Source organism: Nicotiana tomentosiformis, chromosome 4 (assembly GCF_000390325.3).
Source record: "Nicotiana tomentosiformis chromosome 4, ASM39032v3, whole genome shotgun sequence".
In the NCBI taxonomy this organism is placed as follows: Eukaryota; Viridiplantae; Streptophyta; class Magnoliopsida; order Solanales; family Solanaceae; genus Nicotiana; species Nicotiana tomentosiformis.
Window position 1 is genome coordinate 87,097,293 of NC_090815.1, and position 20,314 is coordinate 87,117,606.

At 38.5% G+C, this 20,314-nt stretch overlaps 2 protein-coding genes across 7 annotated transcripts; both read left to right on the forward strand.

The window, feature by feature from the left end:
* Window positions 1-268: 268 nt before the first annotated feature.
* On the forward strand, window positions 269-10,673 carry LOC104116488 (transcriptional corepressor SEUSS-like). Of its 5 annotated transcripts, none has more exons than XR_004512168.2 (11): window positions 269-558; window positions 1,000-2,421; window positions 2,559-2,678; window positions 2,923-2,971; window positions 3,094-3,311; window positions 3,442-3,510; window positions 5,390-5,487; window positions 7,381-7,474; window positions 8,301-8,370; window positions 8,815-10,109; window positions 10,195-10,673. XR_004512168.2 is itself a non-coding variant. In XM_070199971.1 (11 exons), the coding sequence occupies exons 2-11, from the start codon at window positions 1,375-1,377 to the stop codon at window positions 9,837-9,839; spliced, it is 2,724 nt and encodes a 907-aa protein (XP_070056072.1). In that variant the 5' UTR covers window positions 269-558; window positions 1,000-1,374; the 3' UTR covers window positions 9,840-10,673. The 5 variants fall into 5 exon arrangements, 4 of the variants coding, with proteins under 4 accessions (XP_070056072.1, XP_033517275.1, XP_070056073.1 ...); XM_070199971.1 differs by having other exon boundaries at window positions 1,000-1,687; window positions 1,754-2,421; window positions 8,815-10,673; XM_070199972.1 differs by having other exon boundaries at window positions 313-558; window positions 1,000-1,146; window positions 1,550-2,421; window positions 8,815-10,673.
* Window positions 10,674-11,544: 871 nt separating this feature from the next.
* Window positions 11,545-20,021, forward strand: LOC104116489 (transcriptional corepressor SEUSS-like). 2 transcript variants are annotated; one of them, XM_070199974.1, is made up of 11 exons: window positions 11,545-11,805; window positions 12,121-13,456; window positions 13,594-13,713; window positions 13,952-14,000; window positions 14,165-14,382; window positions 14,507-14,575; window positions 15,203-15,300; window positions 16,867-16,960; window positions 17,875-17,944; window positions 18,417-18,542; window positions 18,573-18,756. In XM_070199974.1, coding segments are annotated over exons 2-11 (1,860 nt in total). In that variant the 5' UTR covers window positions 11,545-11,805; window positions 12,121-12,442; the 3' UTR covers window positions 18,575-18,756. The 2 variants fall into 2 exon arrangements, with proteins under 2 accessions (XP_070056075.1, XP_009625648.1); XM_009627353.4 differs by having other exon boundaries at window positions 11,550-11,805; window positions 18,417-20,021.
* The last annotated feature ends 293 nt before the right edge of the window (window positions 20,022-20,314 follow it).

The following is a 20,314-nucleotide window of genomic DNA, read 5'->3' on the forward strand; positions in this document are numbered from 1 at the left end:
AGAGTATATATGAAGTAACAATATAGTAGATAACTACAACCCAACCGAGGTGTTAAAGAACAAATCCACATAAAATGGAGTAGAGAACTAACATTTGCCAGCCTCGTGATGATGCATGTTATTGTTCTCTCACATGAATGGAAGCAGAAGAGGATTTGACTTTGTTTGATTAAGAGAAGAAAACAATAAAAAAGAAAAGAAAAAGGTAAAGAAAGAAAGAGTGAAGGAAGGATAATTATTCTTTTTTATTTTATTTTATAATTATTCAATCCGACGGAATGCAAATTTGACGTCCGCAGAAACACAAACTCTCTCTCTCTAACTTTCTCTCTCTAAAAAGGACAGCGCAGAAACTCGAAGAAACTCTCCTCTCTACTGAAACTTTTTCACTTTGAAAAAGCCAAAGGCGTGGAAAAAAAAAAAAACCAAAGCCCCAACCCAACAAGTGAAAGTTGGTTGAATGAACTAATACATACATGCTTATCTGTATGTATATGTATAGATATCGATATAGATACATAAATTATATTTATAAGCTGATTGTGACTGCGTGCTTTGGTAAGTAACTCCTTGTTCCCCTTTTGGGATGTATTTATATATTTTTGAGCTTGGTGCCCTAGGTGTTGTCGATAATTTGAGCTGTGGATCTTGTCCTTTGTACTTTATTGCGTGATTTAGGGATCGATCAAGTGAACATGTAACTTATGAATCGCTAATTTTTATTTTGTTTTTAAATTTTTACTGTCGAATTGTTTACTGTAGCTTAGTTATTTTGGAGGTAATTTTCATTTTTTTTAGTTTGAGGGTGAATTTTTGTGATTTTCTATTTTGTTCGTGTTTTAGTGTATTCTACTCTTTTGGCTGCTTTATTAGATTAGTGATGAAGTATGGAGCTTGTTTTTTTGATTTTACTTACGGTGTTGAGATTTAAGTTTAGCTATGTTTTTATGGAACAAAGGGAGAAATTTGACACAATTGGACCTTTTCTTTTTCTTGCAGGGGCTGATTGGAAAAGTGGATAAAGATAGTTCCTTGAGCAGAAAAAGAGAAGCTTTAGGATGTTAACAGTTAAAGCTTGTAGCTTGTACCTGGTATTCTGTGATTTCCAACTTTCTGTTGTTGATACACAAAGAGTTATGCCCAGCGGTGAGGGTTCTCCCTTTGTTTTGGCTCAAAACATGGACTTTGGAATGTCTAGCTCCGATTTGGAAAGGAAATCACTGATTCATTTAATTGATATAGTAGATTCTGCTTGTTGTTCTGTGTAATTCTTTTTAATATAAAATCTCTAGATCTGGGGAGTTAGTCTTCATACAATTTTAGTGTTCTATAGTTGGTTAAGTGTTTGTAGATTGTTATCTATTGCATAAAAGTATGGTTCCACAGGGGCCTCCAAATCCACTTGGAGGAGGTGCCCAGCCTGTCCCGTCTTCGTTATTGCGATCAAATTCTAGTTTTTTGGGAGGTCAAGGGGGTGGAATGCCTACCCCAGGTAGTTTCCCTTCTATTGTGTCACCTCGGACTCAGTTTGGTAACATGAATATGCTAGGAAATGCTCCAAATGTTTCATCTCTGCTCCATCAGTCCTTAGGAAATGGCGGTCATAATCCAGGGCTTCCCGGAAATGGAATCTCTCAACGAGTTGATAATGTGGCCGAGTCTGATCCACTGTCCAGTGCTGGCAATGGTATGGGATTTAGTACTCCTTCAACATCGTTTGGCTCATCGGCCATGACAGCAAATCCAATTTCAGGTCAAGTTCAGGGACAGCGGTTTCCTAGCCCTTCTGGTAACCAGATGTTAATTGACCGATCACCGTCCCAACAACTTGATTCCCAGAATTACCAACATAATCAACAATTTCAGCAATTCTCTGCCCCTAGCAATTCCCAAACACAGCAACAGCAGCAGCAATTTCAATCCATGCGAGGTGGATTAGGAGGCTTAGGATCTATCAAACAGGAGCCCCAGGTGACCAGTGATCAAACACCACAGCAGTTGCAAGCCCTGCGAAACCTGGCAACTGTAAAGCAGGAGCCCCAACAGATACAAAGTATGAGAGGCCTTGCCACTGTGAAGATGGAGCCACAACATTCCTCACCCTCTTTGTTTCTACATCAGCAACAGCAACAGCAGCAGCAGCAGCAGCAGCAACAACAGCAGCAGTTACTTCACATGTCCAAGCAGTCCCCTCAATCTGCAGCAGCGGCTCAGCTTTTCCACCAGCAGAGGATTATGCAGCTCCAGCAGCAGCAGCAGCAACAACTCTTGAAGACTATTCCTCAGCAAAGAAACCCACTTCAACCGCAATTTCAACCACAGAATCATGCTATAAGGTCTCCTATAAAACCAGCTTATGAGCCTGGGATGTGTGCCCGTCGGCTGACTCATTATTTGTATCAGCAGCAACACAGACCTGAAGTAAGAAAACTGTGCCAACTATAATTTCTGGGTGGACTATAAACTCTGCACCCTACCACACAGCTTATCTGATCTCAATTGATCCTTTATTTGACTACAGCCCTATGATGTTACATTTGCACTACCTTTTTTTATAGGACAATAACATAGAGTTCTGGAGAAAATTTGTCGCCGAGTATTTTGCTCCACATGCCAAGAAAAAGTGGTGCGTTTCTATGTATGGAAGTGGTCGGCAGACCACTGGAGTTTTTCCTCAGGTTGGTTGTGTTATTGATTTTTCGTAATCAAATGTGAGAAATCTTCTTATATAGTGAAAAAATGTGGTTATAGCAAGTCATATACCACATCCACATCTATGGATTGATAAAGCTTTTCTGAAAATTGATTCTTTTTTCAGCTTTGATAACTAATTTGGATTTGTTGCTTATATGTTATGCAAATTTATTGCTGACCAACTTTTTCCTTGTATTAGAAAATTAATCACGATTATATAATTTGCAGGATGTATGGCACTGTGAAATATGCAACCGCAAGCCAGGCCGTGGGTTTGGTATGTTTCTTTGTAATTTTACAAAGCCATTGTCGTTGACTCGTAATATCTGCACCCATTTGGTTAATTTTCCTCAGTGTAATCTTTATTGGCATCTGATGTTTCTGAACTTATTTGTTCAGAAGCGACTGCTGAAGTCTTGCCCAGGCTTTTCAAGATAAAATATGAAAGTGGGACTTTGGAAGAGCTACTCTATATTGATATGCCGCGTGAATATCAGAATTCATCTGGACAGATTGTCCTAGACTATGCAAAAGCAATTCAGGAGAGTGTTTTTGAGCAACTTCGTGTTGTCCGTGATGGTCAGCTTCGAATAGTGTTCTCACAACCTGATCTGAAGGTTAATTGAAGAGCTCATAGCGTTTTATTTTAATAACTATACTTATTAATCAGTTGTTTAAGACATGGCACATTGCAGATGAATGCCTATTATTTTCTTTTAACTGTTTTCCTTTTTGTCAACTTGGCAGATCGTCTCTTGGGAATTTTGTGCTCGACGTCACGAGGAGCTAATCCCTAGAAGATTGTTGATACCTCAGGTTGCTCAATGTTGCTTTGAACTGCTAATTTACCTTGATCTATGTGAATCATGCTTCGGCTCTAACTAACCTGACTTGTATGTTTCTGTTTTGGCAAAAACTTTTGCTTTCTCTTACCATTTATGCTAGAACAGAAACATTTTGTCCAGATAAGTACGTACGTGCTAGTCAAACGAGGTCTTTAATGTCCCTTTTAGATGTATTTGATGAGATTGAGGTCTTGTGAGGTATAATTTCTCAAATAAGGTTTTGCTGTTGTAAAGTTATATGTATTTCAAACATAATCCGTCGAGCATGCCTTTTTCCCTCTAATTTTCCTTTTCATCGTGACTTGGTATAAGCTAATATACATCTTAGAGATTTGACTTGCTTTCTCTTTTCCATTTTTTATTAAATGCCATCTTGCTAGAAAATAGAACAATGGTTGCTGACCATCTTATTCTCATCCCTGATCCATGGTGATGAATTGGTTGGAGCAGTTAGTAGATTGCACTGTAAATCACTTTCTCTGACTTGAATGCAAATTACCATCCATAGGTTGGAGTCCATCGGTATAAATATAGATCTATGTCTGTTGGATATGTTTGAGAAGGATAGCAGTGCATTGGGTAGTAGGGTTAGCCCTTGCCCCTGATTAAGGGTTTGGTGATGTTATAGTATTGCAGCAGTGGAGGTGCAGTAGAGGAAAAAATTCCAAATGCTGTTTGAGCTGTTGGCAATGGTAACCGAGGCCAGTAGACCCTGGCTTTTGGTGCTTTCAGTTTTGTGTCTGATATCTGTGCTTCATCATGGCAATGTATGATTGGAATTGGTTTGAGTGTTGTATCCCTAATTATGATTAATTTAGTAGAGATAAAGAAGCACTAGAATCAGTATTGTTAGCCCTTGGTTAAGGGTTTGGTGATGTTAAACTATTGCTACAATGGAGAGCGGTGGTGGAAAAATTCAAAAACCTGTGTCGGCTGTTGGCTAATGCAACCGAGACCAGTAAAGCCTGAAATTTTGTGCTTTATGTTCTGTGTTCGAGGACATTTTTGCTTCTGTCATGCCAATGTACACTTGAAAGTAATTAAGTGTTGAAGGGCGAACTATGAGAATATAGTAGTGATACAGAAGCACTAGAATCAATATTGTTAAGAGTTCACTGAGGTGCACTTAGTGCTGCAGTTAGGTGAAGTGTAGTCTCGGCCCTTCACTTTGCTTCAGACTTCTGCGACGCTTTAGTATTGGCACAAACGCATGTGACTTAGATCCGATGAGCTCTTTCCTGAAATGATTGAGACAACACAGTAAATATAGTTGGAAGAGTGATATGTTGATTTTTAAAGGAACATTATAGATAAATATGTTAGCATCTAAGAATAGAGAAATAGAGATTTAGTATAAGAAAATTAGGTACTAAAAATGACAAAATATTGGAGATCAAATAATCTGTCTGGTTTTGCTAATACTTTTTGCTTTTATATTTGAAAAAGACATTCAAAATTTGGTGCTAACAGTCCTGGCTTTGAATGTGCTGATTCGGGGTTATCATTATATTTGCCCGTGAGTGATCCACATATGCGGAGTTGTGTTGAATATCTTCTCATAAAGTTTAAGTTTTTAGATGACGTTGACCTGATGAAGCATTTAGTTCACTATCATTTCCGTTGCACCTAATTGACTGCAAGACAGGGTTAACTAAATTTCTCTTCAGAATGTCTCTTTATAAAGTTTTCACATATTCTTGTTTCCTGTCCTTCTGTGTGCTTTACTTCTTATGGGGTTTGTCACATCTTTTAGCAGATTGTTTGTGTTATCTGGATGAAGCTGTCTTTCATTTTTGGATATAGTGGCATTTGCATCTCTTTGATTTGTTTTTTATGATTTTCATGTGTAGGTGAGTCAACTCGGCGCTGCAGCTCAAAAGTACCAGGCAGCCACCCAAAACGGATCATCTACAGCGTCTGTTTCTGAGTTGCAGAATAACTGCAATATGTGAGTCCCAGATATTTATGGCACAGGTTTTATACGAAATGTTTGGGCTGACACTGTTGTACCATGTCTTTGTTTAATGGGGTCTAACTATTTCGATTTAGCACATATATCTCACTCTGTGTTGAAAACTTATTTTCCTTAAGTAGGTAATAATGATGAGCTTTGTCTCCATTTAGGGATTGGCTTCTTTGATGGTCTGCTGGTACTTTAATTTTACAGATCATTGTTAGCAGACTTAAATTGAGACTTTAATGTTATTGTTGTGATATTTGACCAGTCAGTCATCCTATTAGTGCTTTATCTTACTACGATGTGTACGTCTGATAACAGATATAGCTCAAATTTTGGTGTTATGGATCGCTATTGCTGGTCATGCTGCCAAGTCTTGGAAGCTCAATTGCTCCTGAAACTATAAATTTGGAAGTCTAGTTGATATCCATGATTTGTTAAATTTGGATGAACAACTGAATTGCAGTTGTGTTTGATTGTTAAAATGTCTTTATTAACTGAAAAGAGCATATCCTTTTTGGGTTCTGAAAGCTCAATTTTCCATTCCTGATAAATGAAAGAGAATATTGGTCTTGAACTTTTTTGGAAAGAAAATATCCTCTTGAAAGTGGTGAATTAGCTATCCCGGTGTACCTGTGAATATAAGACATGTTCCTACAGCTTCAAAATGCAGATCTTACACGGAATGTTGGTCTTGAACTATGGATTTGCATTTTGTCATGTCTCTACTTGGTTATGTCAAGATTCAAGGAGAAATGATATTATTTCTTGGTCGCCAGTCAGAATATGAGTTTATCTCTGTTTTCTATATTTTAAAGTACTTCACTAAATTTCTCTCTGATTGATTTTCCTCACTGTAACCAGGGGCGGAGCTTATATTAGTGGTTTGGCAGAACCCAGTAGCTTTAGCTCAAACCCTGTATTTGTATTAAAAATTAAAAAAATCGTTTAATATGTATAAATAATCTATCCAGAACCCAATAAGCAAAAAGGATTGTGGTCTAGAACCCATAACTGAAAATCCTGGACCCGCCTTTGGCTGTAATTGTGGACTTGGAAAGGCAGGTTTGGGTGGGAGGAGCCATGCAAGGTCTGTGATGTATTGAATCTTCCAATAGAATAATGGGGATTAAAAATGAAAGGACTTCTGGTGATTGTATCTTTTTTAATTTTTATTTTTGTATGGAACACATCTAGTTGTTGTTCATTGGTAGTGTACAATGGAGCTACATTAATGTAGGGAGCTATATGTAATGGTGGAGAAGGGGAGGGATGAGGGAAAGTTATAGACATGCATGTCCTTTTTATGTCATAACTTGTATAACGAACAAACAATACATAATCAATCTATCAACAACTACAATTTTATCGCAAAGAAGGTTGATTCAACTTAATCATCCAATTATTTTGTTCATAAATAATTTTCTTTAACGCAAATTAGGATTTCTATAAAACTGGAGGTTGTTTACTCACAATTTTCTTGCATTAATATACCACTCTCTAACTGGACTGAAAGGACTTCTGGTAAACATCAGATCTAAGGTAACAATAATAACTAAGCGTTAATCTTTGACTAGTTGGTGTCGCCTATTTGGATCATTTGCTTTCATTATGTTCTCTCATAGTTAAGTCCGAACTGATTCGTGAAACTGTAAGCTTTTAAGGACAACTCCTCTCCATATGATTTTAGGCCTTGTACCCTTTTAGCACCTTCAACCATAATCAGGAACAATGTATATATATGGTTAAAGTTATGTCTATAGATTCTCTTATTCTGGATTTTTCTTATGCTTGTGTATTTGCTAATGATCGTTTATCTCTTCATTTAGCTGTTAATTTTAAGTAATATCACTTTTGAGATTTTGACTTATGATTTTGATTCAGGTTTGTTGCCTCAGCTCGTCAGTTGGCAAAAGCTTTGGAAGTTCCGTTGGTAAATGATTTAGGGTATACAAAGAGATATGTGCGATGCCTTCAGGTATACACCTCGTTCTAATGCTGTAAGGTTTTTATTTTGGTTCTTTTCTGGATTTGTTTGGAGATTTTCCGCTTGTTTCGATGGGGAAATCACTACAAATTGTTGAAATATTTGCTTCTGTTAGAGTTTTTAATTTCCCAACCAGGTTTTATTTGCCTGTTCTGTGTGTTCCGACTCAACCAGTTCTACCCAACTTTCTTATCCTCCCTGTGCCCTCTCTCTCTCTCTCTCTCTCTCTCTCTCTCTCTCTCTCTCTCTCTCTCTCTCTTTTTAATCTGCCATCTTCCCATGTAATTCAAAGCACAGCTGAAAATGAAGGCCAAAATTCGGATTTTGTAGCAGGTAGCAGCTCAGGGATTTTGATAACTGTTCTTTTGTCATATTGGGAATTCCTAAATCCTACTGGCAACTGACTTATGAGTTAATCTATGAAGTAGACGGAACATATTTCGGCCTGTTCTTAGGATAGATATTTCTGATGCCATTCTGTTCTTCCTGTTGAGAAGCGTTTTCTTTTTAATTTTTAGAGTTTACTCTGTTTCTATAATTTTATTTCAGTGGGTCATAGAGGGTCTAGTGGCACAAGATAACTTCCAGTTCAGCGATTTCCCCCTTTTTTTTTTGTACTTTCCAAGTGTTTATCACGTAGGCCTAGACTTTTTTCCAGTGACATTTTTAAAATGAAGCTAATCTGGCTGAAAGTTGCACGATGATGCATTCAAATGATAACTCTTCTGATGTAATTGTATTTCGCTTTAATCTCGTCTTCAATTCAGTCTTATGGATATAATTTATATTCTTCTGTATACTGCTGGTGCAATTGCAGATATCAGAAGTAGTTAATAGCATGAAAGATTTGATAGACTACAGCAGAGAGACAAGGACAGGGCCTATGGGTAAGTTCTGCGTTTTTACCTTTCAACTTGTTCCTGTTGGCTGTTGCTAGTTTAAAGGTCTTCTATATCCACCAAGTAATCACAAAGATCAAAAGTGAGGTTGCAGGGGCTAATCTTTCTCTGTGGTTTGATGGTTTAGAGATTAGGGTACAATTGTTATTCATCACAATTCACAAGGCACGAATGTTATCATCTGAAGTTAAATTTTACGCGCAAGATAAATTGCTTTTTGAGGTCGAAACAGGTGACTACCTAATGTACATGTGCAAAAATCCAAACTGGCTGTGTCTGAATGTAGATTTCATTGTATATGCATTTAACTTGTTGAATTTAATGTAGTGGGTTGTGTGGTGTTAAGAACTTAACCCTGGGAGTACCACATGAATGTGGGGTTGATACAGTTCTGTAAACCTTACAATTGTGCTTGAAATTTGGCCTTTCCAGAGAGCTTGGCTAAGTTTCCTCGTAGGAATGGTTCATCGGCTGGGGTACGTGGTGCAGCTCAACCATCTGAGGAGCAGTCTCAGCAGCAGCAGCAGCCACAGTCTCAGCAGCAGCAGCAGCAGCAGCAACAGCAACAACATACGGCCAGTCAGAACTCAAACCACGAAAGCTCTGTCCAGGCTGGTACAATGCAGCTTGCTTCCAGCAATGGTATTCTGAGCGAAAACAACTCTTTAAACCCTGCACCTGTTACTTCGTCTAGTAGTACTGGTGCTCGGCTATTGCGCCAAAATTCCATGAACTCTAGGCAACAGGCAACAATGAATGGGGTGAACAGCCCTTATGCAGGAAATGGTGTGAACAGTCCTTATGCAGGAAATGCTGTTCAAATGGCTTCACCAAGTTCTTCAAATACAATGCCACAGTCTCAACAAAACCTGTCTGCATTCCAATCACCAACACCGTGTTCATCAGGCAATCCGCCACAAACTTCGCATGGTGGCTTAACATCTGGATCACACGTGAATTCTGCCAATTCCCCGAATATTTCAATGCATCAACCCACTCTTTCAGGTGATATTGATGCTAACGACTCTCAGAGTTCTGTACAAAAGATCATACACGAAATGATGATGTCTTCCCAACTTGGTGGAGGTGGCCTTGTAGGTGGTGGTGCCACGCGGAATGATATGAAAAGTGTAAATGGTTTGATAACAACTGCTAATAACTCCATTCTTAATGGAAGCAGCTGCCTTGTTGGGAATGGGACAGCAAATGCTAATATTGGTATCTCTCCAGGATATGGCAACATGGGCAACGGACTGAGCCAGGCTGCAATGGCCAATGGAATTCGGGCTGCATTAGGTAATAGTTCTGTTGCTATGAATGGAAGAGTAGGCATGCCAATGGCACGAGAGCAAAGTGTGAGTCAACAGCAACAAGATTTGGGAAACCAACTACTTAGTGGTTTAGGAGCAGTCAATAGTTTCAGTAACCTTCAGTTTGACTGGAAAACATCCCCCTAAAGGTTTTGACTTGGCTTTAGCCTAGAAGGATGAACAAAGTGACAAGATCCTTTAGGAGATAGGGGTGCCCTCTTGTGGTTGTAATTGCATATTTGGTCCTCATGTGCTGCTTTGTGCTGCAAAGATGACATGATTTTGCCTTGCACACTGAGAGTAGGTATGAATCCTGAAGAGCAATCATTTCAGGGCTTGCCTCTGTTGTAGTGATTTGCCCGAGAAGGAAAACATGTAGCACAGTAATTTCATGATTGAAATGTTACATCACCTGAGGTAGCATAAGATTCTTCTAACTTGATTTTGTCTGGTTTATTACAGTTATATATTTGCACTAACAGCCTTGAATAGGACATTCCAGGAGTGACTTGGCAAACACTTGTACCTTTTCGAGGCATTTGTAAACTACTGAATCGCTGAGCTCTTGCCCATCTTGTGCTGTACCTGTGCCACCACTCCGGAACATGAGTGTATATAGTCTGAATTGTGTGGAAGGTATTTTATATTAGAACTTTCAGAAGCTGGTAGAAATTGACTTGCCACTTGTTCCATGGTAATGTGTCTAATGCAATCACTTCATTTCTCCTCTCTCCCGACACCTACTATGTTTTTGTATATCAATTAAGCAGTTTTGATTGTTGTGGTTGCTGGCTTTTGGAGTGGCTGGATGCTAAAGATGAGGATTTACCTCTCTGAGGAGGGGATATTGGTATCAGTGCTTTAATTTCTGTTAAGGGGGCAATTTTTGACTTTTTGACTCTTTCCTCATGATTTCTCGGTCAAAGTATTTGTATTCGCCTGTTCTCTAATCCAAAAAAAGAAAGAAATAGAATTCCTTAATTCCTCTCTTTTCTCTTTTTTTCTTCTTCTTTTGGTGGCTAAGCAAAGTGCTATTTGTTGAATCGCGTATGTTGGGGACATTGGTTGGGTGCTATCAAATCTTTGGTAATCACAACGCGGTATGCTAAATGATGGTAATCATAAAAAAAAAGATGAGACTGGGCAAAATGATGTTACTTAAATATGACATCGCTATATAGTAAAATTTATCGTATTAGTGTAGTTTTGTTAACAAACCTTAAACTACGTATTATAAATTTGGACTGCTATTCTTAAATAATATGAATATTTCTATATTCAATTTTCAACGCTTGACCTTTCCGAAAATCGTAAGGCGATACACATAGAACGAAAATCATCTCAAGTTTTAGAAAGTCCATCATTTCCTTCTTCCTTCTCTATCACCCAATCTCTTTTTTTCTCCCCTTTTTTTGCTGGAATACCCATTTTCAACATAGAGCTCTTATATGTATACCATTTACTTAAATAATTTAAGAAAAAAATTGATGAATATGTTAAATAAATAATAATAAATTAATTTGATTGACAAAATTCATGTTAAAACTTAATATATAATTTAATAAATTTAAACTCTTGAAAGTTGTGATCTAAATTTTGTAGACTAACAATATAAGTAAATGTTTTTAAATATGATGTGTAAGTTGTAACTGAGAAATCGATTCAAAGTTAAGGGTACTTATGCCTTTTCATCCATCTCATGAACCGAACGTCCATATTTATGAGCTTTTGCACTATGCACATGCATGTACACCAGAACATTTCTCCACCCCACACACCCACAGGAAAAAGGCAGAAGAGGATTTGACTTCGTTTGATTGAGAGAAGAAAAATATTTAAAATTTAAAAATAAAAAGAAAAAAAGGTAAAGAAAGAAAGAGTGAAGGAAAGAGAAATATTCAATCTGATTGAATGCAGTTTTGACGTCCGCAAGAACTCTCTCTCTAACTTTCTCGCTCTAAAGAGGACAGCGCAGAAACTCAGAGAAAACTCCTCTCTTTCTCTCTACTGAAACTTCTTCACTTTGACAAAGCAAAGTCCCCAAGCTAATTTGAGCTGTGGATCTTGTTCTTTGCACTTTATTGCGCGATTTAGGGCTCGATCAAGTGAACATGTAATTTATTAATCACTTGTTTTTATTTTTCTACTCTCGAATTATTTACTGTACCGAGCTTCGTTTTTTAGAGGATTTTTTTTTTCGTCTTTTTATTTCTCAGTTTTCTGATTTTCTTTCTTGTTTAAGTTTTCGTGTATTCTCCACTTATAGCTGCTTTATTTGATTAGTGATTGAGTATGAATTTTTTTTTTTTGATTTTTTTTGATTTTTCTTACTGTGTTGAGATTTGGGTTTAGCTATGTTTTTATGGAAGCAAGGGAGAAATTTGACACAATAAAACAATTTTTTATTTTTTTGTTTTTTTTCTTGCAGGGATAAGTGGATAGAGATATTTATTTGAGCAGAAAAAGAGAAGCTTTGGAAGTTTAAGAGTTAAAGCTTGTAGCTTGTACTTGGTATTCTATTGATGATGCACAACAGGTTTTCTCAGCATGAAGGTTCTCCCTTTGGTTTGGCTCAAAATAGGGACTTTGGAATGTCAATTGATGTAGTAGGTTCTGCTTGTTGTTCTGTGTAATTCTCTTTTTCAGAGTAAAGTATGAAGTCTCCAGATCTGGGGTGTTAGGCTTCATTCCGTTTTAGTTTTCTATAATTTGTTAAGTGTTTGTAGATTGTTATCTATTGCATAAAAGATATGGTGCCACCAGGACCTCCTAATCCACTTGGAGGTGCCCAGCCTGTCCCGTCTTCGTTATTGCGATCAAATTCTAGTTTATTGGGTGGTCAAGGGGGTGGAATGCCTACCCCAGGTGGTTTCCCTTCTATTGTGTCACCTCGGACTCAGTTTGGTAACATGAATATGCTAGGAAATGCTCCAAATGCTTCGTCTCTGCTCCATCAGTCCTTAGGAAATGGTGGTCATAATTCAGGGCGAGCTGATAATGGGGCCGAGTCTGATCCAATGGCCAGTGCTGGCAATGGTATGGGATTTAATGCTCCTTCAACATCGTTTAGCTCATCGGGCATGGCAGCAAATCCAAATTCAGGTCAAGTTCAGGGACAGCGGTTTCCCAGCCATTCTGGTAACCAGATGTTAACTGAGCAGTCACCGTCCCAACAGCTTGATTCCCAGAACTACCAACATAATCAACAATTTCAGCAATTTTCTGCCCCTAGCAATTCCCAAACACAACAACAGCAGCAGCAATTTCAATCCATACGAGGTGGATTAGGAGGTGTAGGACCTGTCAAACAGGAGCCCCAAGTGACCAATGATCAAACACCACAGCAGTTGCAAGCACTACGAAACCTGACGACTGTAAAGCAGGAGCCCCAACAGATACAAAGTATGAGAGGCCTTGCCACTGTGAAGATGGAGTCACAACATTCCTCACCCTCTTTGTTTCTACATCAGCAACAGCAGCAGCAGCAACAACAGCAATTACTTCACATGTCCAAACAGTCCCCTCAAGCTGCAGCAGCAGCTCAGCTTTTCCACCAGCAGAGGCTTATGCAGCTCCAGCAGCAACAACAGCAACAACAGCAACAGCAACTCTTGAAGGCTATTCCTCAGCAGAGAAACCCACTTCAACCGCAATTTCAACCACAGAATCATGCTATAAGGTCTCCTGTAAAACCAGCTTATGAGCCTGGGATGTGTGCCCGTCGGCTGACTCATTATTTGTATCAGCAGCAACACAGACCTGAAGTGAGAAAACTGTGCCAACTATAATTTCTGTGTGGCCCATAACACTCTGCACCCTACCACACAGCTTCTCTGATCTTAGTTTATTATTTTTTTTGACTAAGCCCTATGATGTTACATTTGCACTACCTTTTTTATAGGACAATAACATAGAGTTCTGGAGAAAATTTGTCGCCGAGTATTTTGCTCCAAATGCCAAGAAAAAGTGGTGCGTCTCTATGTATGGAAGTGGCCGGCAGACCACTGGAGTTTTTCCTCAGGTTGGTTGTGTTATTGGTTTTTCTTAATCAAATTTGAGAAATCTTCTTATTTAGTGAAAATATGTTGTTATAGTAAGTCAAATACCTCTTATACGGTTTGCCGTTATGAAAAAATAGATTCTTTTTTCAGCTCTGGTAACTAATTTGGACTTGTTCCTAAAATGTTATGCAGTTTTATGCAGACCAACTTTTTCCTTGTGTAGAAAATTAGAAGTAATCACTATCATATAATTTGCAGGATGTATGGCACTGTGAAATATGCAACCGCAAGCCAGGCCGTGGTTTTGGTATGTTTCTTTTGGTTTGATATCTTTTCTGTTGTCGAAGATTCATTCTTCTTTGTAACTTTACAAATCCATTATTGTTGACTTGTAATTTCTGCACCCATTTGGTTATCCTTTCACCGTGTAATCCTTATTGGGGTCTGATGTTTCTCAACTTATTCATTCAGAAGCGACCGCTGAAGTCTTGCCCAGGCTTTTCAAGATAAAATATGAAAGTGGGACCTTGGAAGAGCTACTCTATATTGATATGCCTCGTGAATATCAGAATTCATCTGGACAAATTGTCCTAGACTATGCAAAAGCAATTCAGGAGAGTGTTTTTGAGCAACTTCGCGTTGTACGTGATGGTCAGCTTCGAATAGTGTTTTCACAGCCTGATCTAAAGGTTAATTGAAGAGCCATTTTGGTTTCAATAACCATAGTTGTTAATCAGTTATTAAGACATAGCACGATGCTGATTAATGTCTATTATTTTCTTTTATCTGATTTCCTTTTCGTCAACTTGGCAGATCATCTCTTGGGAATTTTGTGCTCGACGTCATGAGGAGCTAATCCCTAGAAGATTGTTGATACCTCAGGTTGATCAATGTTGCTTTGAAGTACTAATTTACCTTGATCTCTGTGTAGTCATGGTTTAGCTCTAACCTGACTTGTGTGCTTCTGTTTGCTAATCTGGTTTAGCAAAAACTCTTTCTTTCTTTCCTTTATAATTTATATTAGAGCAGATGCATGTTGTCTAGCTAAGCAGCTATTTGCTACTCAAATGAGGTCTTTATTTGTTAACGTCCCTTCTAGATATATTTGATGGGAAGGATAGCAGTGCATTGGGTAGTAGTGTTAGCCCTTGCCCCTGGTTAAGGGTTTGCTGATGCTATAGTATCGCAACAGTGTAGATGGGTGGCGGAAAAAATTAAATTGCTGTTTCAGCTGTTGGCAATGATAACCAAGGCCACTGGAGCCTGAATTTTGGTGCTTTAAGTTCTGTGTCCGGAGGAAATTTGTGCTTCTTCATGCTGATATATCTTTGTAAAGTTTCCTCATATTTGTGTTTCCTGTCCTTCTGTGAGCTTTAACTTCTATATTGGTTTCTCACATCTTTTTGGCTAATTGTTTGTCTTGTCTGGATAAAGCTCCATCTTTAATTTTTTTTTGGATATAGTGATTTTTGCATCCTTTTGATTTGCTTTTATGATTTTCACGCGTAGGTGAGTCAACTCGGCGCTGCAGCTCAAAAGTACCAGGCAGCAACCCAAAATGGATCATCTACTGCATCTGTTTCTGAGTTGCAGAATAACTGCAATATGTGAGTCCCTGAAATTTATGGTACAGTTTTTGTACGGAATTCTCAGGCTGACAATATTGTGCTGTGTCTTTGTGTAATGAAGCATAACTATTTTCATTTAGCACATATATTTCACTGTATGTTGTAAAGTTATTTTCTTGGTGATTCATTATGGATTCCAGTTTTTACGTGGGTGATAATGATGAGCCATGTCTCACATGTTAGATAGCTTTTAATCTATTTATTTTTTGGGTATTGGCTTCTTTGATGATCTGTGCTGGTACTTCTATTTTACAAATCATTATTAGCAGACTTAAGTTGGGACTGTGGATGCTAAGGTTGTGATCTTTGACCAGTCAGTCATCCTATGGTTTTAACTCATAGTGAGTTTGCTGTGAAATAATTTTTTATTTGTGTTAGTTGTGTGTACGTCTGTTAGTAGATTTAGCTCAAATTTTAATGTTATGGATTGCTGTTAGTGGTCGTGCTGCCAACTCTTGGAAGCTCAATTTCTCCTGAAACTATAAATATGGATGTCTAGTTGATACCTGCGGTTTGTTATATTTGGATGAAGACCTGAATTACAGTTGTGTTTGATTGTTAAAATGTCTTTATTAACTAACATGAGCGTCTTGTTGGGTTCTGAAAGCTCAACTTTCCATTTCCTGAGACAGTGTACAATGGAGCAGTTCAGGGTCTGTGATGTGTTGGATCTTCCAATAAATAATGAGGATTAAATATAAAACGACTCGTGTTGTTTGTATCTTTTTTTTTTTTTTGTGTGTGTGTGGAGGATGAAACACATCTTCTTCTTGTTGTTGTTCAGTGACTGTACAATGGAGCTACATATATTTGGGAGCTATATGTAACACATCTTGTTCAGTGACTGTGTACTAGTGCGAGAAGGGGAAGAATGAGGGGGGGAAACACATCTTGTTCAGTGACTGTGTACTAGTGCGAGAAGGGGAAGAATGAGGGGAAGGTATATACATGCATACCCTTTTATGTCAATCTATCAACAACTATGACCTAATCCCAAAAAGAAGGTTGGCTTAGTCTTACGAATCCAAATCCTCTGTAACCATTCAACTCTATTAATAATCTGCTTATAAATAATTTTCTTTTAATGCAAATTAGGATTTCTCTAAATCTTGAGGTTATTTACTCACAATTTTTCTTGTATTGGAATACCTCTCTAACTAGACTAAAAGATTACTGGCAAACATCAGAATTAATGTGAGTGTAATAATAATACCTAAACTATAATCCTAACTTGTCGGTGTCACCTATTTGGATAATTTGCTTTCAGTATGTTCTGTCCTAGTTAAGTCAGCATTGATTCGAGAAATGATAATCTTCTGGCAACAACTCCTCTCCATATGATTTTGGGTCGACTGCCCCTTTAGCACCTTCAATCGTAATAAAAAAACAATCTATATATAAGGTGTAAAATTATGTGTACATATTCTTGTATTCTAGAAAATTGTTTTATGCTTTGCGTATTTGCTGATGATCATGTATTTTTTTATATAGCTTTTAATTTTAAGTAATATCACTTTTGAGATTTGACTTATGATTTTGACTCAGGTTTGTTGCCTCAGCTCGTCAGTTGGCAAAAGCTTTGGAAGTTCCATTGGTAAATGATCTAGGTTATACAAAGAGATATGTGCGATGCCTTCAGGTATGCACCTTGTTCTGATGCTGGAAGGTTTTTATTTTGGCCCTTTTCTGGAATTTGGAGACATTCCGCTTGTATCAATGTGGATATCACTACAAATTCTTGAAATATTTGCTTCTGTTAGTGCTTTTAACTTCCCGACCAGGTCATGGTTTGCCTGTTCTGTGCGTGATATCTGACTCAACCAGTTCTATCCAACTTTCTTATCCTCTCCGGCCCCCCTCTCCTTTTAATCTGTCATCTTCCCGTGGAATTCAAAGCAAAGCTGAAAATGAAGGTCGAAATTCAGATTTCTAGCATGTAGCAGCTCAGACAACCAAGAGGTTGTGAGTTCGAGTCACCCAAGAGCAGGGTAGGGAGTTATTGGAGGGAGGGAGCCGAGGGTCTATCGGAAACAGCCTCTCTACCCACCCCAGGGTAGGGGTAAGGTCTGCACAAACTACCCTCCCCAGACCCCACTAGTGGGATTATACTAGGTTGTTGTTGTAATATTGGAAATTCCTACTGGTAAATCTGACTCATGAGTTAATGTGTGAAGTAGACGGAATGTATTTTGGCCTATTCTTGGGATAGAGATTTCTGATGTAACTCTGTTCCTGTTGAGAAACGTTTTCTTTCTCACTTTTCAGAGGTTACCCTATTTCCACAATTTTATTTCATTGTGTCATAAAGGGTCTAGTGGTACAAGATAACTTCCAGTTCAGCAATTTTCCCCCTTTTTACTTTCCAAGTGTTTATCACGTAGGCCTAGACTTTTTTCCAGTGACATTTTCACTATAAAGATAAACTGACTGAAAATTGCATACGTGGTGCATTCAAATGATAATTCTTCTGATTTTGTTTTAATCTTCCTTTCAATTAACAGTCTCATGGGATATAATTTCTTATTCTGCTATGTACTGCTGGTGCAATTGCAGATATCAGAAGTTGTTAATAGCATGAAGGATTTGATTGACTACAGCAGAGAGACAAGGACAGGGCCTATGGGTAAGTCTGCTTGTGTACCTTTCTACTTGTTCCTGATGCTAGCTCAAGGTTTTCTATACCTACCTATTAATCTCAAAGATCAAAGTGAGGTTGCATGGGCTAATCTTTCTGTGGTTTGATGGTTTAGAGATTAGGATACGATCGGTTTTCATCACAAGGCATAAATGTTATCATCTAAAGTTAAATTTTCACAAAAGACGATGAATTGCTTTTTGAGGTGGCAACTGGTAACTAATAATGTACAGGTGAAAAAACCCAAACTGGCTGTGTTTGAATGCAGATTTCATTCTATGTGCCTTTAAGTTGTCAGAGGTAAAATACTGATTCAAAGAAAAAAAAATGAACTTCTCGAATATATATAAAATAATGGGTTGTGTAGTGTAAGAAGTTAACCCTGAGAGTACCGCATGAATGTTGGGATTGATACAGTTCTTTAAACCTTACAATTGTGCTTGAAATTTGGCCTTTCCAGAGAGCTTGGCTAAGTTTCCTCGTAGGAATGGTTCATCGGTTGGGGTACATGATCCAGCTCAACCATCTGAGGATCAGTCTCAGTCTCAGCAGCAGCAGCTACAGTCTCAGCAGCAGCAGCCACAGTCTCAACAGCAACAGCAACAGCAACAGCAACAACAGACGGCCAGTCAGAACTCAAACCACGACAGCTCTGTCCAGGCTGGTGCAATGCAACTTGCTTCCAGTAATGGGATTCCAAGTGTAAACAACTCTTTGAACCCAGCATCTGTTACTTCCTCTAGTAGTTCTGTTGTTCGGCTATTGCATCAAAATTCCATGAACTCTAGGCAACAGACCCCAATGAATGGTGTGAACAGCCCTTATGCAGGAAATGGCTTGAATAGCCCCTATGCGGGAAATGCTGTTCAAATGCCTTCACCAAGTTCTTCAAATACGATGCCACAATCTCAACCAAATCCGTCTACGTTCCAATCCCCAACACCGTGTTCATCAAGCAATCCACCACAAACTTCTCATGGTGGCTTATCATCAGGACCACACGTGAATTCTGCCAATTCCCCGAATATTTCAGTGCATCAACCCACTCTTTCAGGTGATATTGATGCTAATGACTCTCAAAGTTCTGTACAAAAGATCATACATGAAATGATGATGTCTTCCCAACTTGGTGGAGGTGGCCTTGTAGGTGGTGGTACCATGAATGATATGAAAAGTGTAAATGGTATGATAGCAACTGCTAATAATTCCATTCTTAATGGAAGCAGCTGCCTTGTTGGGAATGGGACAGCAAATGCTAATATAGGTATGGGTCCAGGATATGGCAACATGGGCAACGGACTGAGCCAGGCTGCAATGGCCAATGGAATTCGGGCTGCATTAGGTAATAATTCCGTGGCTATGAATGGAAGAGTAGGCATGCCAATGTCACGAGAGCAAAGTATGAGTCAACAGCAACAAGATTTGGGAAACCAATTACTTAGTGGTCTAGGAGCAGTCAATGGTTTCAATAACCTTCAGTTTGACTGGAAAACATCTCCCTAAAGGTTTCGACTTTGCTGTAGCTAAGAAGGTATGAACAAGGTGACAAAATCCTTCTTGTGGATGTAATTGCTTATTTGGTCCTCATGCCACTGCTTTGTGCTACAAAGTTAACGTGAGTTTGCCTTGCAAGCTGGGAGCAGATATGGTTCCTGAAGAGATCATTTCAGGGCTTGCTTCCGTTGTACTGATTTGCGAGAGAAGCAAAATATGTAGCACAGTAATTTCAAGGTTGAAATGTTACATCACCTGAGGTCGCATAGATTCTTCTAACTTGATTTTGTCTGGTTTATCACAGCTACATATTTGCACTAATAGCCTTGAATAGGACATTCCAGGAGTGACTTGGCGAACACTTGTACCCTTTCAAGGCATTTGTAAACTACCGATTCTGATGAGAGCTTGCCCATCTTGTGCTGTACCTCTGTCACCACTCCGGAACATGAGTGTATATAGTCTGGATTGTGGGAGGAATTTTTATTATAGAACTTTCAGGAGCTGGTAGAATTGACTTACCGCTTGTTCCATGGGTAATGTGTCTAATGCAATCACTTCATTTCTCTTCTTCCCCGACTCCTACTATGTTTTTATATCAATAACAGTTTTGATTATTGTGGTTGCTGGCTTTTAGAGTGGCTGGATGCTGAAGATGATGATTTGCCTGGGGGAGTTGGGGTGGTGGGGAGAGAGTTGGTGTCGGTACTTGAATTAAGGGGCCATTTTTGACTTTTGAGCTTTTCCTTCCTATGTTATCTCAGCCTTTAAGTATTTGTATTTACTTGTTACTCCGTCTCTAATCCACAAAAACTTAAAAAAACTCGGTAGTTTGCCCTTTTTTGTGTCCAAACCAAGTGCTTT

Excerpts from the sequence above, each read along its gene's own strand:
- LOC104116488 (XM_033661384.2), top strand. The coding sequence starts at position 1,375 with ATGGTTCCACAGGGGCCTCCAAATCCACTTGGAGGAGGTGCCCAGCCT. Across the intron at positions 3,312-3,441 it reads TCTCACAACCTGATCTGAAG|ATCGTCTCTTGGGAATTTTG; the intron begins GTTAATTGAAGA and ends TCAACTTGGCAG. Across the intron at positions 5,488-7,380 it reads TTGCAGAATAACTGCAATAT|GTTTGTTGCCTCAGCTCGTC; the intron begins GTGAGTCCCAGA and ends ATTTTGATTCAG.
- LOC104116489 (XM_009627353.4), top strand. The coding sequence starts at position 12,443 with ATGGTGCCACCAGGACCTCCTAATCCACTTGGAGGTGCCCAGCCTGTC. Across the intron at positions 14,576-15,202 it reads GAAGATTGTTGATACCTCAG|GTGAGTCAACTCGGCGCTGC; the intron begins GTTGATCAATGT and ends TTTCACGCGTAG. Across the intron at positions 17,945-18,416 it reads GACAAGGACAGGGCCTATGG|AGAGCTTGGCTAAGTTTCCT; the intron begins GTAAGTCTGCTT and ends TGGCCTTTCCAG.